General features: G+C 50.1%; 1 protein-coding gene across 1 annotated transcript in view; it reads right to left on the bottom strand.

Annotated features, from left to right (window-relative positions):
- Positions 1 to 531: 531 nt before the first annotated feature.
- The window catches only part of WNT3 (Wnt family member 3), a 49,462-nt gene continuing 28,913 nt past the window's right edge, over positions 532 to 21,080 (bottom strand). Inside the window, exons 2-4 of the mRNA XM_054801696.1 lie at positions 11,226 to 11,467; positions 2,174 to 2,439; positions 532 to 1,011 (exon numbers count right to left, since the gene is read on the bottom strand). Coding sequence (XP_054657671.1) covers positions 532 to 1,011; positions 2,174 to 2,439; positions 11,226 to 11,467 — 988 coding nt within the window. The remainder of the gene's footprint in view (positions 1,012 to 2,173; positions 2,440 to 11,225; positions 11,468 to 21,080) is intronic.

Below are 21,080 nucleotides of genomic sequence, written 5' to 3'. Positions count from 1 at the left end.
CCTTTCCTCCTCCTCACCACGTCTGCTGAGACCAGGACGGCCATGCCAGCAGGCAGCAGAACCTGTATTTGCTCAGCTTTCGCTGTGTAAAATTCATTTGCACCTGAAACCCTGCATTGGCACCTACGTCGGCAAGACCTCCGGAGGAGGACAGAGCTGGAAGCTCTGTGCGCGCGGTGTCAGCAGCACACTGACTGGTGCGGCCGTGCCTCGCTTGGACCCGTGCTGTCCTCGCTTCTCCCCAGTCTGTCATGCCAAACAGCCTGAGAAAAATCAGCAGATCGGTGATCTGACGTGACTGCAGTGTCAGGTCTAGCCTGGGACCACCTTGTGTGGGTGAGATACCGCGAGCCTTCTCCGCAGCTGGTGCTGGCTATGTGAGGGTGTCTGCCCTGACCAAGGGCATTAGGATTTTTTTATGCCATCCTCTGAAGCGTGAGACCACCATGTAGGGGCTGATCACAGGGTTGATGGACGCCTTGGCCCTGCTCTGGAGCAACCTCCCATCAGCTGGAGACCTACTACCTACTTTTACTTGCAGGTGTGGACATCGTAGACGCGTATGCACTCCTGGCAGCTCACATAGCAGCACCAGTGGAAGATGCAGTGACACTTCTCCTTCCGTTTCTCAGTCCTGGTGTTATGGCCACGACCGCAGCACAGCAGGTCGCAGCCATCGATCCCATGGGAGGTGACGTTGCATGTTCTGTCCCTCGTCCCAAAGGAGCCTGTCTCTGGGTTGGGCTCACAAAAATTGGGGGAGTTCTCATAGTAGACCAGATCCCGCTCCGTCGGTGGCTTGAAAAGAGCATACTTGGCCCTCAGAGTTTCTACCCATCCCCGAGATTCTCGGTGCTTTTCAACCACCATCTCAGAGGCGCTGTCATATTTATCCTTCAGGTAGTCACCAATTGCCCGGAAATCAGGCTGGGCCCACCAGCAGGTCTTGACCTCGCAGCTTCCTGAGAGACCGTGGCACTTGCACTTCAGGTGCATGTGATCCAGGATGGTCTGTCCAGGGGAGAGAAAACAAGGTGGTCAGCAGCAGCTTACGGTGCCCAGCATTTGCTTTCAATCACCCGCCTTTGCTACCTGGGTTTAAACATCTGATCTGAGCTTGGTCTGGAAAGCGTAGGGTTGGTTGTTGAATAGCGTAGGCTTGGGTGTTGCATGGGAGCTTGGGTGTGTGGCAGAAACATCTCTAGGCAGAGAAGTCACAACAGAAGAGCGTGACTGAGATGGGCAGCTGCTCTGATCATCTATCCAATGCAATCCAAACCAATGTAATCCAATCCAATCTAATCTCATCCCAAGGTCTAGATCCTTTCAGTGGGGTCCTCCCCGTCATGTGTGTGTGAACAATCAGAGCCCAGAAAGCTGAGGGTTGGAGGATGTCTGACACATGGATGTGGACTGACCCCCTTGTCCTAGCTTTGCTAACAACCTTTCATTTTATGCCCTGAGTCTGATAGTTTGCACTAGAAAATAAATGAAATTGTGAATCTAAGGGCATGATGCTCTCTCCTCCCCAGAAACCTCCTCTAGAGCAAAAGAATCACTGATTTTTGTTAAACTTATTAGAGTTTGGGTGGTTTTTTACAGGAAACTGTCAGTCATTAACACAAGTTAGAGATTCAAGCTTCTACCCTTCCACCTCTACCTGCTGTGGTGTGGAAAAGCGGTATCTAGTGTTTGCTTCAAGCATCGTTTGAAAGGTCTCACTGTAACACAGTTAAAGCACGCTGGGTTTGCAAATGACCTAGAGCAGTCGTGGCCCAGGAACCTGCTGCCAGCAAGAGCAGAACATTTCAGTTGGAAGGGACCGACAACGATCATCTAGTCCCACAAATCACTGGGTGGGACAGGTTACAATGGAGAGCACGAAGGAAGGAGTAGCTTGGGAGGACGGTCCTCTTCACCGTTGACCCGGGTCTTGGGCAGTTGAGTTGGCTTTCTACATGCTGCCTTGGGAGATGTTTGTGGTGGAAGCAAGGCATGTTTTAGCTCTTCTTAACCCCCACCCATCTGGTGAGAGTGGAAATGCTGTGCCCTGGAAAATAATGCTAGAAAGCTCCTGCCCGGGCATTATCATGATCCTGTTACATCAGGGGGAGCCAGACTGGGCCATCCATGCAGGCATGGATGACCAGTTATGGACCCTCTGAGCACTCACCGTCCTCCCAGCCTCGTTGTTGTGTCTGTTCATGGCTGAGCGGGCATCTGGCCGGTTCTCTCGGGCATCTGCGAATTCCCGGGACACCAGCACGCCGAAGTCAGCATCCTCACTGCACCCCCCCCATTTCCAGCCATCTCCTGGAGGTCCTTTGTGGTGGGAGTCACAGCCGCAGATTGTGGACGTGCCCTCGGCACAGGAGTGGGTCACAGCGAAGGCCACCCCTGCTGACGCGATGGCATGGACAAAGGCAGACTCTCGCGTGGCTGCGAATAAACAGAGTAGGTGGGATTATCAGTCAAGGTAACACTTTTGTTTTCCTTCCCAACCTCCTTCAGCATCATCTAAATCTCATTAAAAAGCAAAAAAGTTCTTTTATTAATTTTTTAATGAACATTTTCTGAATCAGGTGCTGCTGGCATCGCCCCTTGAAGCACACAGGCAGGAGTGAGTGGGAGAGACGTGTGACTCCAGCTCTGTGCATCACAAGTGCAGCGTTTCCCCCAAATACAACGGGTGCAGGGTTTGATCCAGCACGGGTGCCCATGTGTAAACAAAATGTCAGTGAGAGCTTGAAGGACCTCAAAAGAGAGTTACTGGAGTAACACCTGGTCTGGAAACCCAGAGAGGGACTCCATGCCTGGAGTTAGTCGAAGGGGAGGTGAAGCAGCTCGTATACATGCTGAAGTGGGGAAAGGGTTCAGGTGATAGAGGACAGGCAGTGGCAGAACAAAGCCTAAGAGTTAGTAATTACTGTGCAATACATCTAGCCTAAACTACGTGTAGTGACTTTACAGCAATGGAGTAAAACCAGGCAAGGGTGTGAAGATAACCTTGAAGTTGCTCATTAATTACTAAACAATCCTGGAGGAAATCAAAGCAGATGAAACCCAAGTCTCTTCTTTGACTCTGTTGGCTTGCTCCAGTTGCAATGAATGAGTTTTGACAGGTCCAAAGGAGCAAAGCTGGAGAAAGTCCTGAAAGCATTGAATGCTGAAGAAAGGGTGAAATAAATTGCCCAGGATGCCAAGGCAGACTGACAGCTGGGAACAGGAGCATGTGTGGATCCTCGATGCTAAGAGCGAGAAAATGTTTCAGCAGAACAAAGATACCTGGGCAGGGGGTGGGGACAAAACAGAAAATCCACATCAAGATGAAGGTGCAATGGGTTTGCTGAACTGCAGCATCTCTGTCCATCACCTCTTCCACCTGTGACCATGGCAGGGTGACTTTCAGCCCTTCCCTTCCTGGTCATTCTGTGGGGCCCTGACCTGGACTTTGGACAGCACTGGCCAAAATGCACATGGGTGTAGGGAAGCCACCAGAAGCCATAAAGATGTTTATGTTGGCTGGATGTTATAGCCAGCTGGGTCTGAGAAGGACAACAAGGCCAAGCAGGATGGGTGGGAAACCAGACCAGAACAGCCTGCTCTGTGCCTGGAGCCTCCAAGCTCACCTTAAGTGCCTGAAGCCAGGGAGCTGCTGCTCTTCATCCTGACCCAAAACCTCTCCAGCAGCCCTGCCTGCTGCAGTACCCTCTGCCTGAGCACCATGGCCCTTCGCTGCTCAGTGGTGGTTGCCATAAACACAAAGAACATCTTATTCAGGGTGGGTTGTTCTGGATAGAAATGACCAAAGCCCAGTGTTGAAGAGTACCCCTGAGATGACAGCATGGGTGGCTGTTCTGAATAGCACACCCAAAGCAGCAGCTGCCATGGAGCCATCAAGACAGATTTTCTTGACCTGCTGCTACCAGAGGAAACTTCTGAGATACCAGAAGCACCAAATAACAATCCTGTGAGAAGACCTAGAAGACCTAGACCTAGCTTTAGAGGATGCAGAAGGAGATGACTTGATATGGTGGCATTTTCCTACCATGAGGTCTGTGAGTTTAATGTCATGTTTTTGGGAGTCTTGCACTGTGTCTGTAAGTGGACAATACACTGTCAAATTGAAACGGTGTTTCCTGTGTTATATTTCTTGGTATGCTAACTCTTCAGGAGGTCGTTGAAGAAGTTGTGACATGCTCTGAACTCAGCTGGTCTTTTTGCTGGTGCTCTGACTGACGGCTCTTCTACTGGTTTGAAAGCAGGGCAGCGGCCAACGTCTTTGAATCTTCAACCTAGATTAAAGCCCAGCCAATTTATATCCTTTGTTCCTCTGCTAACATTGACTTTCATCTTCAAGTAGCTTGTAATGGCCCCTCTATTTACTGCATTAGGACACAGACTGGCAAGTCCCCAGCGTGTTTCCCTGCTCAGCATGGTGACAGAAACTTTGGTTCCTGGACTTGGAGCCTGGATTCTTGCAGCAATGACCTGGCTGTTCAGCTGCAGAGGTCTGCTCAGCATGTTTCTAAAGCTTTCTTGGTTTTTTTTTTTTTTTTTTTTTTTTTTTAAATTTTTAATGTTGTACAATTTCTACTCATTTTGAAATCAACAGGAGTCTGGGCATTGACTTCAGTCAGGCAGGTGGTCAGGGGCCGTGGTGCCTGGGGTACCACTGCTGCTGGACGGGGTGCAGTACTGGAGGTGTTTCCAGCTGCCTTGTGGGTGTAGCTTGACCGAATGATGAGGACAATCATCAGTGGAAGTGGGACAAAGCCAGAATTTTCTCCTGGCTCAGACTACCTTGGAGACCATCCTGTCCTCCGAGGGCAGGAGCCGTGAGCTGTTTTCTCAGCTCCCCATGCATCCCTCACCTGCTCTTGCCTCATGCCCTGGGGAGGTCTTTGTTGCACCAGGTCTTGTTCCTTGGTCTGCAGTCTTCTCTGCAGAGATGGGGTATAGTGTCCAAAAACCAGGCGTCTCAAACTGAGCTAATTTCACCCCATGCAGGCAATGGGAAGAGGCAGCTCGTGAGTATGTGCCAGCTGTGGAAACGTGCATCCCTCTTCTGCTGCAGCGTGAGGAACTTGGATCTAGATGCCAAACATGATCCTAAACCAGGGCTACTCCATCCTGTCATTGCTGGTGGGACCATGCTGTGGTTTTCACTTTGTTTTATTTCAAAGTCTTCCCTCCTTGCCCTCCCCACATCTGGTACGTCAGCAGAGATCCAGCCTCTACCTACCAAGGTTTTCCTTAGATATCTTTCACCAGCTGCTTATACTGGGACCAGTGGGGGCTACGGACCAGTGGGGGCTACGGGCCACCGGTTGAAGATCACTGCTCCAACTGGAGTGTTTCAGCCTGACAAAGGCTATTTGGGTGGCCTCTGATCTAAAGCAGATCAGATTAGAGGAGCTAGCGAGCCCTTCTGGCCTCAGACCAGGACAGCTCGGGGGGCAGAGGGGGAGGACACGAGCCGCTCTCCTTGCTGACGTGCCTTTGCTCTCCATCCTGGGGGTGTGTGTGAGAAAGCGATGGGCACGGGATGGGGAGTCGCTGCACGTTTTCTGATTCTCCCTGTACAGAGCGTGGATGCTGGGATGGGAGCCGAGCTGGGGCTGGTGCCGTCGCGGCTGGGCAGAGGCACGATGCAAACCGTCCCGGGGGGGCTGCACCCCTCTCGCAGCTGCCCCCCAGCACCCCCACGACCCCGCGTCTGCCCGGCGAGCTCTCCGCACGATGCCGGGGCAGGGGGGAAGCGAGCTGCAAACACAAACGTCTAGCCTTGAAATTCTCCCCTGGGTCTGGGCGAGGAGCCGGGAGAATTTCCCAGAGATGAAATGCGGGAGCAGCGTTCCCAGAACCAGGGGAGGGGCTGGCGAGGGAGGATTAGAGCCGTCTTGACAGTGCACCACTGCGACTGTCTCCCAGCCAGGCCCGTTACCTGCTGGGACACTCAATTTGCCATTGTTCCCGCGGTGTCACACTGTATTACCAGCATAATGCAGAATGTTTCCGCCGGCCAGCGTACCCACGGCACAGAGCACTGGCATTCCCCAGGAGCACCTCGTAGCAACGGGGCAATGTTCCCCTGTCCTGCCGTCACCCTCCAATCCCGCCAGCCCGGCTGGGAAATCCCTATTGATGGCTCTCCCCAGCCCCCCGCCACCGGATCAGAATGGCTAAAGGGCGTGTGAATGCTGCAGCGATTTGAAACGACTGCAGCGCTGGGATGGTATCGCTCGCCCTGCCTCACAGTAGGGGAGGAAGCTTAGCTCTTTCTCATCGGTATAAGCTTATTTTTCTCTCTCCCTCTCTCCTTTCCCTCCCCCTCCCTTTAAGCTGTTGAGTTTATATCAAGACGGCCCCTGATCCCACACACCCCTGTTTAGATGCAAATGACTGCAAGTGTCATGGCTGAGAAAAGCCATGGGTTATCTTGGTGCGGGTCTGCCTTTTCACAGCTCGTGTCAGGGGCTTAGCCGAACACACAAGGACCCCCAAAGGCAGCCTGAGCCCAGCTGCCTTTTCTGCACCTGGCCCCGCTGCCATCGCTCCCCTCGCAGCCACGTACGGTGCGATGCTGCCCTGGCCGGTGCCACCAGCAAGAGGTTTGAGCATGACCGGGGTTGAGGAGGACCGGTGACATCTTCCTGGAGAGGGAGAGAGAGCCAAGGGCGGCCGTGATGGGAGGAAGAAGAGGAAGAGCGGTTAGGTTTCCCGTCGCTCAAGATGTGGGGAAATGTATGAGCTTGCTAAGGCTCCTGCCAAACTCATTCCTGCAGATCCAGTCCTGCCTGTGGCTCAGAGCCCTCTTCTCCATCCCAGGAGTCGGTCTCCAGATGCCTGTGGGGCATTCCTGTCTTGTGCACTCACAACCAGTGCTTTCTGGGCACTGAACTTTAACCAAAATCCCAGAATTTATCCCCAGCGCAGAGAATGGTAATTGCTCACTCTCCCAGGGCAGCAGTAAGTCACCTGGCTGTTAGCTCAACCTTGGCTTTGGGGTAAGACCTGGCTGGAAGAGACATTGTCTTTTAATAAAAACTGACCTTATTTTACAAAGAAAAGGGGGAAAAGAGAGAGGGCGAAAGCAGGTTTTTCCTCCCTCCTTGTCCCAGACTGCACACCTGCAGTATAAATCATCTCAGAGAATTTGCTTGTAAAACATGATCTTACCCCACATTCTGGGGTTGGTTTTGGGGTTTGGTGTTTGGTTTTTTCTTTTTTTTCATAACCCAGGTTAAAAATAAAGACATGGAAAAAAGAAAACTTGCAGGAAGATAATCAGTGGCGTTAGGAAAACAGCCTCGCCTGCTGTGACTGCCACATGTTTTATGGCAAAAACCCCTGTGAGTCTGAATTTTGGGTAGGGCACATGGGAGGAGATAGGGAGAGCCCTCAGTCAGGGACTGTGAGAGGAGAGATGAGTCGTACGGTGAAGCTGGGAAGAGAAGTGAGGTGGGGATGTGACCGGGGGGGGGGGGGGGGGGGGGTGGGAGGACCTGGGGGCAGGAATCCCTCAGGCTATTTTGGGGAGGGATGCCCTGTGCTCCCACACTGACACCAGCCCTCGAAGCCTGGATGATGTGTGCAGAAGGAGGAACCAAGAAAGACTTGAACGTGCATGCTGCGAGGGTCTGCACAGCCGAACCACGGCAAACGGCTCCGTCGTTTTCCCACACTACATTGCTCTTCAGCCTAAGCTCTGTTTGAATGGACACAACTGTGATTAACATTTTTGCAGCTCCTTTAAAATGAAATTATCCTCAATTTCTTTTCAAGCTGTATTAGAAATGATTTTCCATGCTATTGTAGTGAGAACTACACCTTTGAAGTTTTTTCCAAAATAGCTTCCATCTACCTAAGGGAGTAGTAGGTGAGATTAACCTAAATGTTGCTCTTTGATACTTCGAGGTGATTTCATCCAGGTAGTTATCATAGCTTAAATACTGGCTATTTTGGGCTTAGTATTTAATGCCCGTTGGCCTAATGCAGAGCGCAAACTGCAATAGCAATTGTCATCTTAGTTTGAGTCTTGCTATTAATTAATGATTCTTAGTTTGTGGGGTTACACCCCTCCATGTGTCCTGGAAGCCAACGAGAACTGAACACAGCAACAGCTGCCACAGATGCTCAGGGCTTGGCCAGACGTAAAACACGCAGCTGGCAGCGATCGCAGATCTCAGTCCCAGGTTATGGGCTCAAAACGCTTCATTCGTGTTGTCGCCGTATCTATGGAAGATGGGACAGGAGCCTGGGAGAAGGCAAAGCTGTGAAGGCGGCAGAAATGCCCAGCAACCCCATGCACAGCCCCCTCAGCAGGGACGAGCAGTGTTGGTCCCCAGATTCATCACAGCTAACGAGATCTATCAGGGCAGGACAAAAGCCTTTTTACTGCCAACGTTATCTCTTTCTTCAGCTGAGAAAGCAGTGGCTGAACAGGTTATGTTTTTCTCCGCGACTATTCCTGCTGCAAACTTTGGGAATGGCAAAGGATTTCCTAGTGTTACTCATTGCTGCACAGATGAAATGAGTCCCATCCCGTCTCCAGTCATTAATTCTCAAGGCAGCAGTGAAAAGACATTAACGCATTTTAAAAATGTAAATAATAACCGCAATCAAATGGGTTGGACTTTGATGTATCGTTAGTTGCAGATGATAGGGTTTATTTTTAACCGTTCTACTTTCAGGTTACTGAGACATGAGAATAAATACATTTTTCAAGCTAAAATTGCCTCACAGTATGGTCTAGGAGACTATCGATGCATCAAGGTTTGATCGGGAAAGCCGTGTAATAAATGTGCTCAATAATTTTTCTCCATTTGTCAGAAAAGTTTCAGAGCTATGGGTGATATTTTACTTTGTCAGCTTGGAGTGCACGGAAATGTTGAGGCATGTCCACACGTGAGGTTTTGCTCTAGTCCCTGCAGCCGAAAGAATCTTAAAATATTCTTCATAAATTCAAAGTTCAGTGTGCTCATTATGGGTAGGATGGTTCAAATCCAATTTTTTAAGTGCTTTCACGCTGACAGAAATGGTGGTGAGAGATTTTTTCAGTGCCTGAATGTTGTAACAGCTCTTTCATAACGTGTTTAAAATTTTTATGATCTTTTTTTATGATAGTTTTAAAGAAAATTAAAACTTTCTGATCTTGTAAGTTGTGAAGTTTAGGACATACTTTTATTAGGCAGCGAGTTATAGTGTGGCAAGACTCAGTAACAAGTTATGTGATAATAAATACAGCAGCTACCCCAAAATACATCCTGGCAAAACAGGGAATTGAATCTCCTAGTCCCTATTAGCACTCTAAAATGACTTTACAGTCCTGATTTCTGCAAAGAATTGCACTTTAACCCAAATGAGTAGTTTTCACTGAAATACAGTACTAACATTTCAGGAAACTGTACCATTATTGGAAGACTGAAACTTGAAAAAAATATCATGAACTGTTTATATGCAGAGAATTACAGCTTTGTAAGAAAGATTCACCAGGAGATATGGGGACTCCAGGAGACTACTGGGACATAGTCTGATGTCCCAGCTTTCAACCCTAATTTCTCCAATTTCTTAAAGGCTGGGCTATAAGATTCCCATTTCCAAAGCGTCACTGAAAGAATAATTTCTTTTCTGATAGACAGACTTCATGGGACTGCAGAGACTCAGTGCGTGCCGATACCAATGAAGCCGGAGACGGTTTTGGTTACATTTATGAAGCTGTGCCACCAAGATGTTATCTGCAGACCTCCCTTGTGCTAAACTTGGCATGGAGTCAGTGAAAGGCATGTGGTAGACACCTTGGCTTTCATTCCGCCCTTCTTGCATTTGACCAGCTGCCTTCAGAAAGGAATTTCTAGTTTGATCCTAATAGGCAGGATCCAGGTACAGGCAGAGTCCTGCGAACATGCAGCCCCTTCTCCCTGAGAATGGGGAAGAAGGCATAACGAGAAACCTCCCAGAGGTCCTCAAACCTGTGGTGGTGGCATGGACAGTGCAGGTGTGTTTGGAGTCAGACAGTGCGTGGGAGCAGCTCTGAGTCCCCTCGGTCTGCAGGCTCTTGGGGAAGGGGAGGAGAAGGCAATGCCACAGACCAGCTGTGGCTCCAAGCTGGCAGTGCTTCGTTTCTACCTGGAAGAGCTCAGTGCATCAAATCTTCAGGGAAGGTTCCTCCAGAAGGAGCAAAGCTGGAGCCATGAGTTGACCCTGGTGACTTCCATGTATCATTCCCTTTTGTCATCAGTGCCAACGTACAAAGTCATGGGATGGGATGGAGGGGAGGGTAGTTTTTTATCCACTGTATGGTTCAGTTTCATGGGAATGCTTTTTAATCTAAGGTCTTGGTTTGCTAACTGGACATCTGAGACATGGGATAGGTTATCTGCCACCTAAGTCCTCCAGCACCCTCCTTTCAGGCCATATTTGGCTGCAGGCTAGGGTTACGGGTGCCCGCCGTCTTGGGGCCCAGCGTCTCGCCTTTCTCAGTGTAATGCCCAGGCTGTGACCTCTTTGGGAATCCCAACTTCATTGTGCCTCATCAATGTGCTTCTAGTATGCCTGATCCGTGCCAGTGGGTCTAGAAAGGTGGCCTTTCAGGAGGAGGTGATGAAAAGATGATGTGTTTGGCGAGAGGAGAGGGAAAATATCTTTATTTTCCCCTTTTTTGTTCCCAGCCCTGGCTGTCTTGGGCTCATCTCTGAAAAGATATGTTGAAATCCCGACTAAGCTTGGTCAAGATTTCAACCATGGCTTCCCAGTGGCAGGGGAAAATCCTGCCCGCTGGCCTCCTGGGGTAGACCGTGCATGCTGCAAAGGACCTGTCTTGACCCCAAGGAACTTGACCCTGAATTTTCTCATGGGTCTGCTGGACCCTGTTGTTTGGATATGCTGCATGCCCTGGGCAGGGAGGATGGAGCCCATGATTCCAGAACATGTGAGCATGCATGGGGCTAGACCCTCCCCTTTCTGTACTTTATTCCACTGAGAGCTCCTGGGATGGGAACAGACCCTTCTGTCATTATCCCTCTCGACATAACACAGAAAAAAATTGGAAAAAAAATAATTGGAGAAATTAGGGTTGAAAGCTGGGACATCAGACTCTTTCCCCAGTGTGTTCCCAGTAGGACATTCATGACGTGGGGTGTCCAAAAACCAAGTGGAGATGTGACAGCTCTACCCCCCCTGGCAAACCCATTCCCCCACAGCCCACCACCTTCGCTCTTTACCTTTGTCCAGGACCGGCCCAAAGATGGCCAGGCTGTCGTCGATGGTGGTGCAGTTCCAGCGGCGTCCCCGGAACTGGTGCTGGCACTCCTGGATACCCAGCTTCACCCCCTCGGCCACGCTGGGCATGATCTCAATGTAGTTGCGGCAGAAACGGAGCTGCTTGGGGACGAGGCCGGGGATGGAGCCGCAGAGGATGGGCTGGGACCCCAGGGAGCTGTACTGCTGGCCTAGTGCAAGGGACCTGCGAGGAACAGAGGACAACATGAGGGTTGGGAAACCAGCTGGCACTACTGGTCCTGCCCCCCACTGCCATCCCAGGGGGCATGTGATGAGCCAAGGTGAACCAACAGTTCAGGGAGACAAAGTACTGAAAAAAGAGGGATTTCATAAGAAAACAAGAGACCTCCTACTGAATAGCAGTGATGTGATCCCACGTGAAGACACCCTGGTCCTTTATGGGCACAAAGGGAGTGACTCAGCACCCTACATGGAGGCACCTAGAGCCTCCCAAGTATCTGAGACATCCCCATGGGGCTGGTGGATCTGACAAAGGACCTTCAAGGAGCTGTATCTAGGGGAGCAACACCTGGAGGCTGGGGAATACCCTGGGGTATCTCAGCTGTCAGGAGACACTGACATGAGAGCCTCTGAATGGTGGCCAAGGCAGGAAGTGTCCTGTCCAATGCCAAGTTCATCAGCAAAGGGATCACCCTTTACAGGAGAGGGGCTGCTCTGGGGTCAGGCACTTAATGCCATGTGTCCCAGGCTGTCTTGACACCTGCGTAGATGGTCCCAAGCAGAGACTGAACCACCACAGTTCCACCCTAATGGACATCAGACTCTAGCTGCGGCTGTGGGTCAGGCAGATATGCTGGTACATGGTGAAGATGCTGGAGGGATTTAGGAAGACCTTTTCCTACTGGTCCAAGGACCTGTCATTTCCCCAGCATGAAATATGTGGGTCAAATTGCTTATTTGGCCAGAAATTGTCACTGTAGGGTGAAGAAACGTATTTGCTCAAAGAAGCCCTGAGATACCTGCTATTACACACGAACAAGGATAGTCCCACAGCTACTGCCTTGCGTAGGATCCGACCCACCCTGCAGTGTCCCTCCAGAACGTGCGGTCAAATCTGTGAATGAGCAGCTGATTCTGTAACAGAGCGGACGTGAGGAACTCAATCGCTTCCAGTGCAGAAACCTCACAGTCCAGGTACTGGCATACGCAAATATTAAAGAGCTCTGACTTTGTATGTCCGTATTTCTCTTGTACTAGGGAGTCCACAGCTGGACACAGGACTGAGATGAGGTCTCATCAGTGCTGAGTAGAGGGGAAGGATCTCCTCTCTCTACCTACTGGAAAGGCTTTTCCTTGTGCAGCCCTAATTGCTGCTTCATGTTCAAATTTTTGTCCACCCCAGGTCTTTTTCTGTGTGCTGCTTTGTAGCTGGTTGGCCCCCAGCCTTTACGGGTGCTTGGGGTTGTTCCTCCCCAGGCTATTTTTCCCCAGGTCCCTTGGGTCAATTGCATGATCCTCCTGTCTGCCCATTGCCCAGCTTTTAGAGGTCCCCTTGAATGGCAGCTCAGCCATCTGGGGTATCAACCACTTGTCCCAGTTTTACGATGTTTTTCCCTAACCCACCTGCCCACGCTTGAAGATTGCACATGAGCTAATCAGTCATTTTATAGTCATTGGTTAATTCAAGTTGGGAGAGACCCCAGGAGGACTTTAGTCCAACCCTCTGCTCAGAGCAGGGCCAGTTTTCAGGTTAGATTAGGTTTCTCAGGGCTTTGTCCTTCTAGAATTTGAAAGCCTCCAAGGACAGAGATGCCACTGCCTTATGAGACCTATGGTTGACCATCCTTGTACTGAACCTCATCCAGCCTGGAGTCTCAGGCTGGATGCTGAACTGACACCAGTAATTGGTTGAATTAATTGCATGCTAATGATTGCAGGACGTAAAAGGAATCCTGGGGGACCTGCCAGGCGAGACATCTCTGCTGAAGACACTGAACAAGAAGACCTGACTCCCACCCTGGATGGGAAGCACATGCCTCTAATCTCTGCCCCAGTGCTGTCTTCTGCCACAGTCCCCTGCTCAACTGTCTCCCAGACCTGTCTCCCCTGCAGCTCTCTGCCCACCTGCCCAGCAGCGGGGCAGCTGCCTGAGGCTTCAGAGCACTGCACACAATGCTTTGACTCCATCTCCCACACCCTTGGAAGGGACACACAGAAGAAAGACAACCAGATAACGGTTGGGAGGCAACACAGCGCAATGTGCAGCACACTAGGACTGGTTCCCAGAGCTGCCTTGTGCTTCCAGCTCCCACCAAGCGCAATCTGATGGGGGGGAGCTCAGCACTGCTGGGAAGACTGGTCAGCTCCAAGCAAGGGAACAGGCAGAAGAGCATTCTGTTTCTCCAGACACCCACTCTCACAGACAGACTCCATTCTCAGGGAGGTGGCACGCTGTGAGATGCTTTCTCCTGCCTGGGTTTGCACAGTGGTGGAAGTGAAGTTCATATTCAGTGTCAGAGTTTACAAGGATGTGCCTGCAGCAGCAGTTTCTTGCAGAAGTGGTGATGGAGGGTTGGCCTGGTGTGCTGGCCATGAGCTCCACACCATGCCATGCATTCAGGTTAATTGTGCCGTAGGCCACCGGTGTAAAACCTGTCCCAGTTTTTTATCTGCATGAGCAGTTCAGTCCCTCAGGGAGCCCACAGAAAGCAGCATTGGCCTCGAGGGAGTAAGAGCTGAGACTTCCCATGAAGTTCTGGGGAACTCCTGGGAGGATCCATCCTCCCATTCAACCACAGATTTGGTCAAATCCCTTCTTTAACCCCCCCAAGCCAATCCATGACAGACTTCCCTGCCTGGAAGGCCTGGCCGGAGATGTGCAGTCAGTTTTGGTCTACCTGTTTTGAGGTTGGAGTTGTGATCTGTTGCATGAGAGAGGCACCTGGGGAGGGACGAGGCTGCTCTTGGTCATACGTGGTCACACACCCAGACGGTGAAGTTGCTTACCCACGTACAGGAATCCATCTGCTTTTGATGACCCATTCCAAGCTTTCCCACCTTTTCCTTTTCTTCCTCCTTCGCAGGGACTCCATCATTCCTAAGTGACTGCTCTTAATTTTCTTTATTGATGATTATTGAGAGCACCTTCTCTCCAGTCATCACCTAATTTCCATATTTTTAGTCATGACCTAATTTTAATTTTTGTTCTCATGTCAATGAACTTGTGATTTCCCCACTGCTGATCCTTCTTAAACAGATGTAAAAAATCTCATTCCTCTTGGCTGATCATCCCCATCTGCCCAGAAGTCCTGGGAAGACACTGGTCAGGGCGCTGTGGGTAAGATGCTGCAGCTCTCCTTTTATCTCCTGGGTCCCATGGGCTGACGATTTCTCTATATAGTGGCTGAGACATGAAGATGAAACAGAACCTATTTGAAATCCAGATCTGAGATCCCAGGGGCACATCTTGGCTCTGTGTGGCTCTAACACAGAAGTCACGTGAGCTCGTGGGGAAGAAGCAAATGCATTAGGAGAGGAAGTATCACAGGGTGAATTTGGGATAAATGGGGGACATGGACAATTTTTAAAGCACAAAACACAACTCCAAGGCTGCCAACTGCAGGAACAAGAGACCCCCACACTTCCCTGTCTTTCTTTCAGTGCTAGTGTCCTGAGCCTCCGTTTCTCATGCTCCCATTGCCATTTCCTACCACGGCTCCACTGCCCCCAGCCTCACCCGCAGAAGGTGACAGACGCATTTTCCCAGCATCAACTCGCACACTCAAGGGCAGGAGCCGTAAAAGCCGGACAGCTCTGCTTGGCTGGGAGACTCCCTTTCATGGCTGCGTGTACAAGTGTGAGCAGACAGATGTGCACATAAAGGTAGGCTTTTGTGTGCGCACGTGAGTGCAGTGCGCAACACGAGGAGCATGAGTGCCTATGGCAAACGCACGGGAAATCCCTTTTCTCTTTCTCTGCTTAATCCCTTAAATCTCTCAGGAGTCCCGACACTGTCTGTCAGGCCAGCGACTCCTTTTGTTCCCATCTGATAGTGCTGACATAGCAGAGCCGTGGATCCAGCAGCCTCGAGTTGACTCTTCATGGTTCCCATGGGTCTGAGACGAGCTTTTGATGTAAATGGTCTTGTGCAGATCCTCGTTCTGCACATTGCCAGTGGGTGCATCCTTGCATCCTTGTCCAGGTCACTCGTGTCTTCACATTGCCTCAGCATGGAAGGTACTGTGCCCACCCCCTCCACGTCATCCTTCCTACAGAGATGGCCACCTTCTTCTATTTGGGTCACTGGTTGGAAAGACAAGGGCATTGAGAGAAATTAGACCTAGTAGTATTTGAAAGAAGCAGGATTTGGCCAGATTAGAACTGTGCCAAAACATATGAAAAGGGGTTTTTAGGATGCACACTAAGAAAAGTTTCTTGCCAGTGAGGGCAAAAGCTGCTGGGACATTTCTTCTCTCCTCTCTGCAGGGGACTGGAAGCTGCATTGCTCGGAGCACTCAGCACTGCACAGTGCACCATGGGCTGCCCATCTGAGCTGGGTTTTACCAGCCAGAGAGAAACCTCGGTGAGCTGCTCCTCCTGTGGAGCAGGGGCATTGAAACTTCACTGGGGGTGATGCCCTGTCTGGCTGCTGTCTGGCAAGAAGGCAGTTCCTTGGAAGGACGTTTCTCCATCCACTGCTGTGTGTGCAGGGCACGGTGAGAGCTGACCCAAAGGGTTTGCTTGCATGCGTTTCACATTCCAGTTTCACGATGACAAAACAGGAAGGTGAAGTGCCAGGAGGAGACCAGCTTCCTGGGAAACAATCTGGCATGGTCACCCCTTTCTCTTTCTTCCACAATCCCATAAACCCGTTGCCATCTTTAATGAATCCTGGGACCCCAGCTAGATGACAGCAACCTGGGTTTTTCCTGTCTCAGCCCTGGAAAATATCAACATTTGTGTGAGGAGTGTAGTCCAACCTCCAACGAGCTCCCAAGTGGGGCAGCATCTGTGCTTGCTGTGACTGCCTGAGGTCAGTGTTGCAGCTTTTTACTTGAAATGCAGGGAGAAAATTTCTGGCATGTGCTGGCAAGGGAGTGTTTTCTAGCTCTAAACTTAGCAGCTGAAAGAAGACAAATCTGAAGAACAATTTTTCTGTTTTCCCACTGTATCAAGGACACCACCAGCCCTGTGGCCAGCTGGGCAGGAAGCTCTGGGCTGTAGAGCTGCATATCTCCAAGGGTGCACCTTGTGCCATGGAGATGGAGACTCCCCTCGTTGCAACTCTTCCTTGCCTCTCCTGAGGGATCTCCCACATAAATGTAGACATGTTATAGGGATCCTGTACCCCACTGTGCCATTTCCCTTGACAAAATTGTAAGAAGGAGCTTATGTTTTCATCCCTGGAGCCCCCAGCACACCTGGAGATCCATGCAGAAACACATGGCTGTGAGCATTGCACAGAGGATGACTCCAGTGATGACTCCAGTGACGAGTGATGACTCCAGTGATGAAGGGAGGTCACAGCAACCGCCGTGCCTACGGGACATGTCAGTTAGTAAGTACCATGTGCTCAGACTCAGGTTTCCTTTGGCTCCCTCCTGCCCTGGAGCCAGAACAGACCTGTGCAAAGAGCCCGCTCCGTCAGAGCTCTGCTGTGTGAGTGCTGGGGGCCACGACACTGTCACCTTCTCCCTTTGTCTCGGCATCAATTAAATAACCACTATTTTATTTATTTAGAACCATGGTTAGCAACACTCCTTCCTTGAGGGCTCCAAGGACCTGACAGAAATGAGGGTCTTCTAAACCACAATATTTCCTCCCACAGCAACTCAGGTCACTGCAGCACAATGCGATGAGGCAAACGTCCATCCTGCTTGTGCCCTCTAACGTCTCCTCAACGCCCTGTATCAGTTCCCGCAATTCGTATAACGCACTGGGAAAACTATGAATCAGCAGGAGAAAACCAGATCACCGTTCAGATCTCGTTTGCCACCCGCCGTCTTGGAGAAAACCTTTCTCTGCCTGGAGGGTTTTTCATTGTACTATTTTTAGACATATTTGGCATTCTGTAATTCTGGGCCATGTTCTGCTTAAAACGGACAATTGTACAGGCTGGCATCCCACTGTTTTACAGTGCTGAGTGACCCAGGGGTGACACATTGAAACACACATTGGGAGCCAGGAGTTTTCATGCTGGCTCTTTCTCTTTCTTTAGTGCTGTATGAGCCCTTCCTGGCTCCCATGAATTTTTGCCCTTTCCCCCTCCCTAGCAGAGGCATCACCACACTCTTGCTTTTCAGGTAAGTAAAAGGCTGCGCAAAATCACTGCGAGCAGAGGTGCAGGATGAACACAAACCTTCCAGCTGGGGACCCAGAGCCTGTTTGTTTTGTTACGGTATGTTTTGAACTGTCTAGCTCAGCCTGACGCAATGCTCAAGGTGTTTTTACCAAGTGGCAGATGTTCATTTTAAGCTCAAAGATCATGAATTTCACCCCAGCTTTGACAGAGGTGTCCTTATAGGCAAGCAAGTGCCTCCAGCTGCTAACTCTGTTCTGCTGTCTGACCTTTGAGGGGGTATTATATCTGGTGTAATATTCATATCTTTTAATTCTTGTAATTTGCTGACTGCAGCCCTTTGCAAACAGGGTAAGACACAAATTCTTGGGTTTGTCTGAAGATCAAGAGCAGCAAGAGGGAAATTTTTGCAAGTCAAAGCATGCAATATGTATGCACATGCGAACCTGAGAAATGCCAGGTCTTCACTGAATATGGAGAACAGACAAAAAGATGACAGAATTCAAATAAGGAACATTTCAGTTTTCTAGGGAACTGGATAGCTTTAATGAATCCCATGCCTTTGCTCATAAATCACCCACTGTTTAATGTCTACTGAACGTGTCTTGAGTTTTGAGCTTTTCTGTAGAGCAGGCACTTGTGTCCCTGGTATGAGATATTGCCGTTACCACAGACTCTCCACCAACTCTGTCATCATTGGTGGGCTCTGCAAAACAGACAGGAACTTAATTTTTTTCTTTAAAAAAAAGGGGTTCAACTCCCTAAGCATTAGAGGCTGACCCCCCAGACAAGGGCAAGTCCCGTGGGCATGAACGTGGATGTAGGGTTTTTCTGTATTACTGCCCTGGAAAGTCTCTGTAGACTTTACGCACCAGTGTGATGTGACCTCTTGAGCAAGAGACCTTTTTTTTCCAGTCGGTGTGTTTGAAAATTACCTCACTAAATAGCATGTATGAATTGCATGATCTGCACAAAATTCAGCAGCCCAGAAGGCCAGATTCCATCCAATTAAGATTCTCCCTTAATTTAATCACATCTAAGGGCTAGAAACATTTCTAAAACCTTCACAACGGCAAAAGTTCACCTAGAAATCGCTCCCAAACCCGTGGCTGCTAGGAATAGGTTAAGCATCCCTCCGAGAGTTCTCCCAGAGAGACAGCTCAGGGTGTTTCAATTCCTCCAGGTCCTGGGGGATTTTTATTTATTGTCCATGCAAGCCAGTGGTGCCTCCCTCTATGAGGAGCTGCAGACCCTCCTTCCAGCAACCTCTCCTAGGAGGGATTAATCTTTCCTCCAAGCACGACAGGGCAGAGAGACGTTCCCAGCAGTGGAGCAGTGCCCCACGGAAGGATCTTGCAAAGACCGGGGTGGTGAGGCTGTGTTGTTCAGGGGCACATAGCACCAGCTGGTTAGCAATGTGGCAACCTGCTCCATTTGCAGAGAAATGTTATTTCCAGAAGGAAACAAGGAGAAAGCACTTAATGAAATGATGTTCTGATCAGTGTACAAGGGTTGGACAGCATGTACCCTGCCTATAATCCCAGATGAAGGGAGAGGTGCCATTAATGCATGTGCTTTTATTTTGAGATATCAGAATGATGATTTCTCAAGTGTTGCTAAAAAAAAAAAAGAATGCTACGAAGAAATGCTGAAGAGAAGGCTGCTTAGGGCCTGAGGAATTAGAGGGAAGGGGTAGTGTTGTTTTATTTCAGCCCCCAACCAACACTGATGTTGAAGTAGCTATTGAAACACATCTCAGGCTAAATCTACATTAAGTGAAATGAAAGGCCCCGTATCTGCGCACAGGGGAAATTGTTCTTTGTGAACAAAGATTTTTTTTGTCCTGTTGGCTGGATACCAAGTGGTCTGGTTGTGCTGGAGTGATAATCTCATTTCCCTGTGACCTATCACTCGACTGTACTGCAGGTAAGGAGGCAGCAAAGCTCAACGAAGCCATTCTTACAGATGATGGTGCTCCACCAAAGTAACACCTGGTGATGGGCACTGGTTTAGGGACCTCTCAAAGTGGGGCAAACTCTCACTATTTCACTAGAGAAGGTCTTGCAAGCCCTCTGGCAGCTCACTGTGAATCCTGCTGCGTGCAGCACGTGAGAAAGTTGGTGCGGAAGCGTGCAGCGGTTGGTCCGCTCTGAATTCACTCCTGGGCTTGCTGTGAGCAGGTTTCCACCCTCCCCATCAACTGTGTTATTTGGAAATGGGGTCAAAATAATGAAATGTCTTCTGCGAGAGGTGGAGGGATTGGGTCCTGCTAAGCATGAAGACCTGTCAGATCACAGAGAGGCACCAGTCAGGTGGTGACTGTCATCTGCTGATGCTCAATAGGAATCTGAAGCTGGGAAAGCCTGGGCTGCAGGACACCAGCTCAAGCCCCTGGGATCTGCTGATAGAGACAGACAAGGACAAACAAACTCTTCAGTCTGGGTCCTAGGAGCTACTGCCACTTCTTGGGAAGTGAAGCAGTGTGTAATGAATGGGAAAGACTGGTTGTAAGCAACACTTGTATCACAGGAATTGCCTCAAGGTCACCTGAGACTGGCAGTTCAAGCAGAGACGAAAAGAACAGGACTGGGCAGGCAGCAGCCTCCAAAGAGAGATGGAGCGTGCAGTTCCTCTGACCAGATGTGGGGGTCTGCCTGGCTGAAGGGGGCTGAATACCAGGCTCGACTGTAGACACGCAAAGTTTGGGGAGACAGATTGCCCTGCTCTCCTTGGCTGGATTTGCAGCTACTGGCAGTGGTCGTGTGGGCACCTGGAAAGTTCTCACTAAATTGCCTCCTCCTTACATCTGTTGGAAAAAGGAGTGAGGTCCTCCCAAAGGCCCTGCATTGACCACTCAAAGGTGAACGGGTGATCTCAGCTCGGTTACTGATGCCGATGCCAGGGCTGGCCACGCCAGCCTTCCGGGAGTGGAGAGGCCAGTTTCTCCTGAGGTCCCTGAGACCGGGGTCCCCAGCCAATTTCTGAGGGCTCAACAAGTCCCAGATTATTGCAGGGTGGTGAGTCTGGCAGAGACACTGCAGCAGGAAAATGAAGTGCCAGCGAGTGGAAGGATGGCAGAGAAGGCAAGAGGAGACTTGCCCTGCAGACTGACTGGCAGAGGCTGGATTACTTTAAGCTCTGAGCATTTAATGCCAGGGAGACATCGATGGGAAGGAGGTTATTTGGTGCAGTGATAGGGCAAAAAGGGAAAGCCAGGGAAGGAAAAAGCCGGGATGAGGCTCTAGGAAGCATCAAGGTGAATGTTGGAAGGAGGTAGCTGAGGAGGAGCTCGCCCTGCTCAGTGTGAGTGGGCCCTGTGAGTGTTTGCACTCACGGGAATATTAGCCATATTTTATGTATTTTTCACTCCATGATTTCAATCATTGAAAAAATTGCCAATGGGCGCCCAGTAACAACAGAGCAACCCTCCTAAAGAGGACCATCCTGTTTGTGTTTTATCCTCTTTCTCCACTCTTAAAAAGAAGTCACTGTTGTCAGTGGGATGCGGTTTCCCTCATTCCCTTTATAAAGTGCATCC

This window comes from Grus americana, chromosome 22 (assembly GCF_028858705.1).
Source record: "Grus americana isolate bGruAme1 chromosome 22, bGruAme1.mat, whole genome shotgun sequence".
NCBI lineage: Eukaryota > Metazoa > Chordata > Aves > Gruiformes > Gruidae > Grus > Grus americana.
The sequence above is the reverse complement of the archived record's forward strand: the minus strand, read 5'-3'. Positions and strand labels throughout refer to the sequence as shown.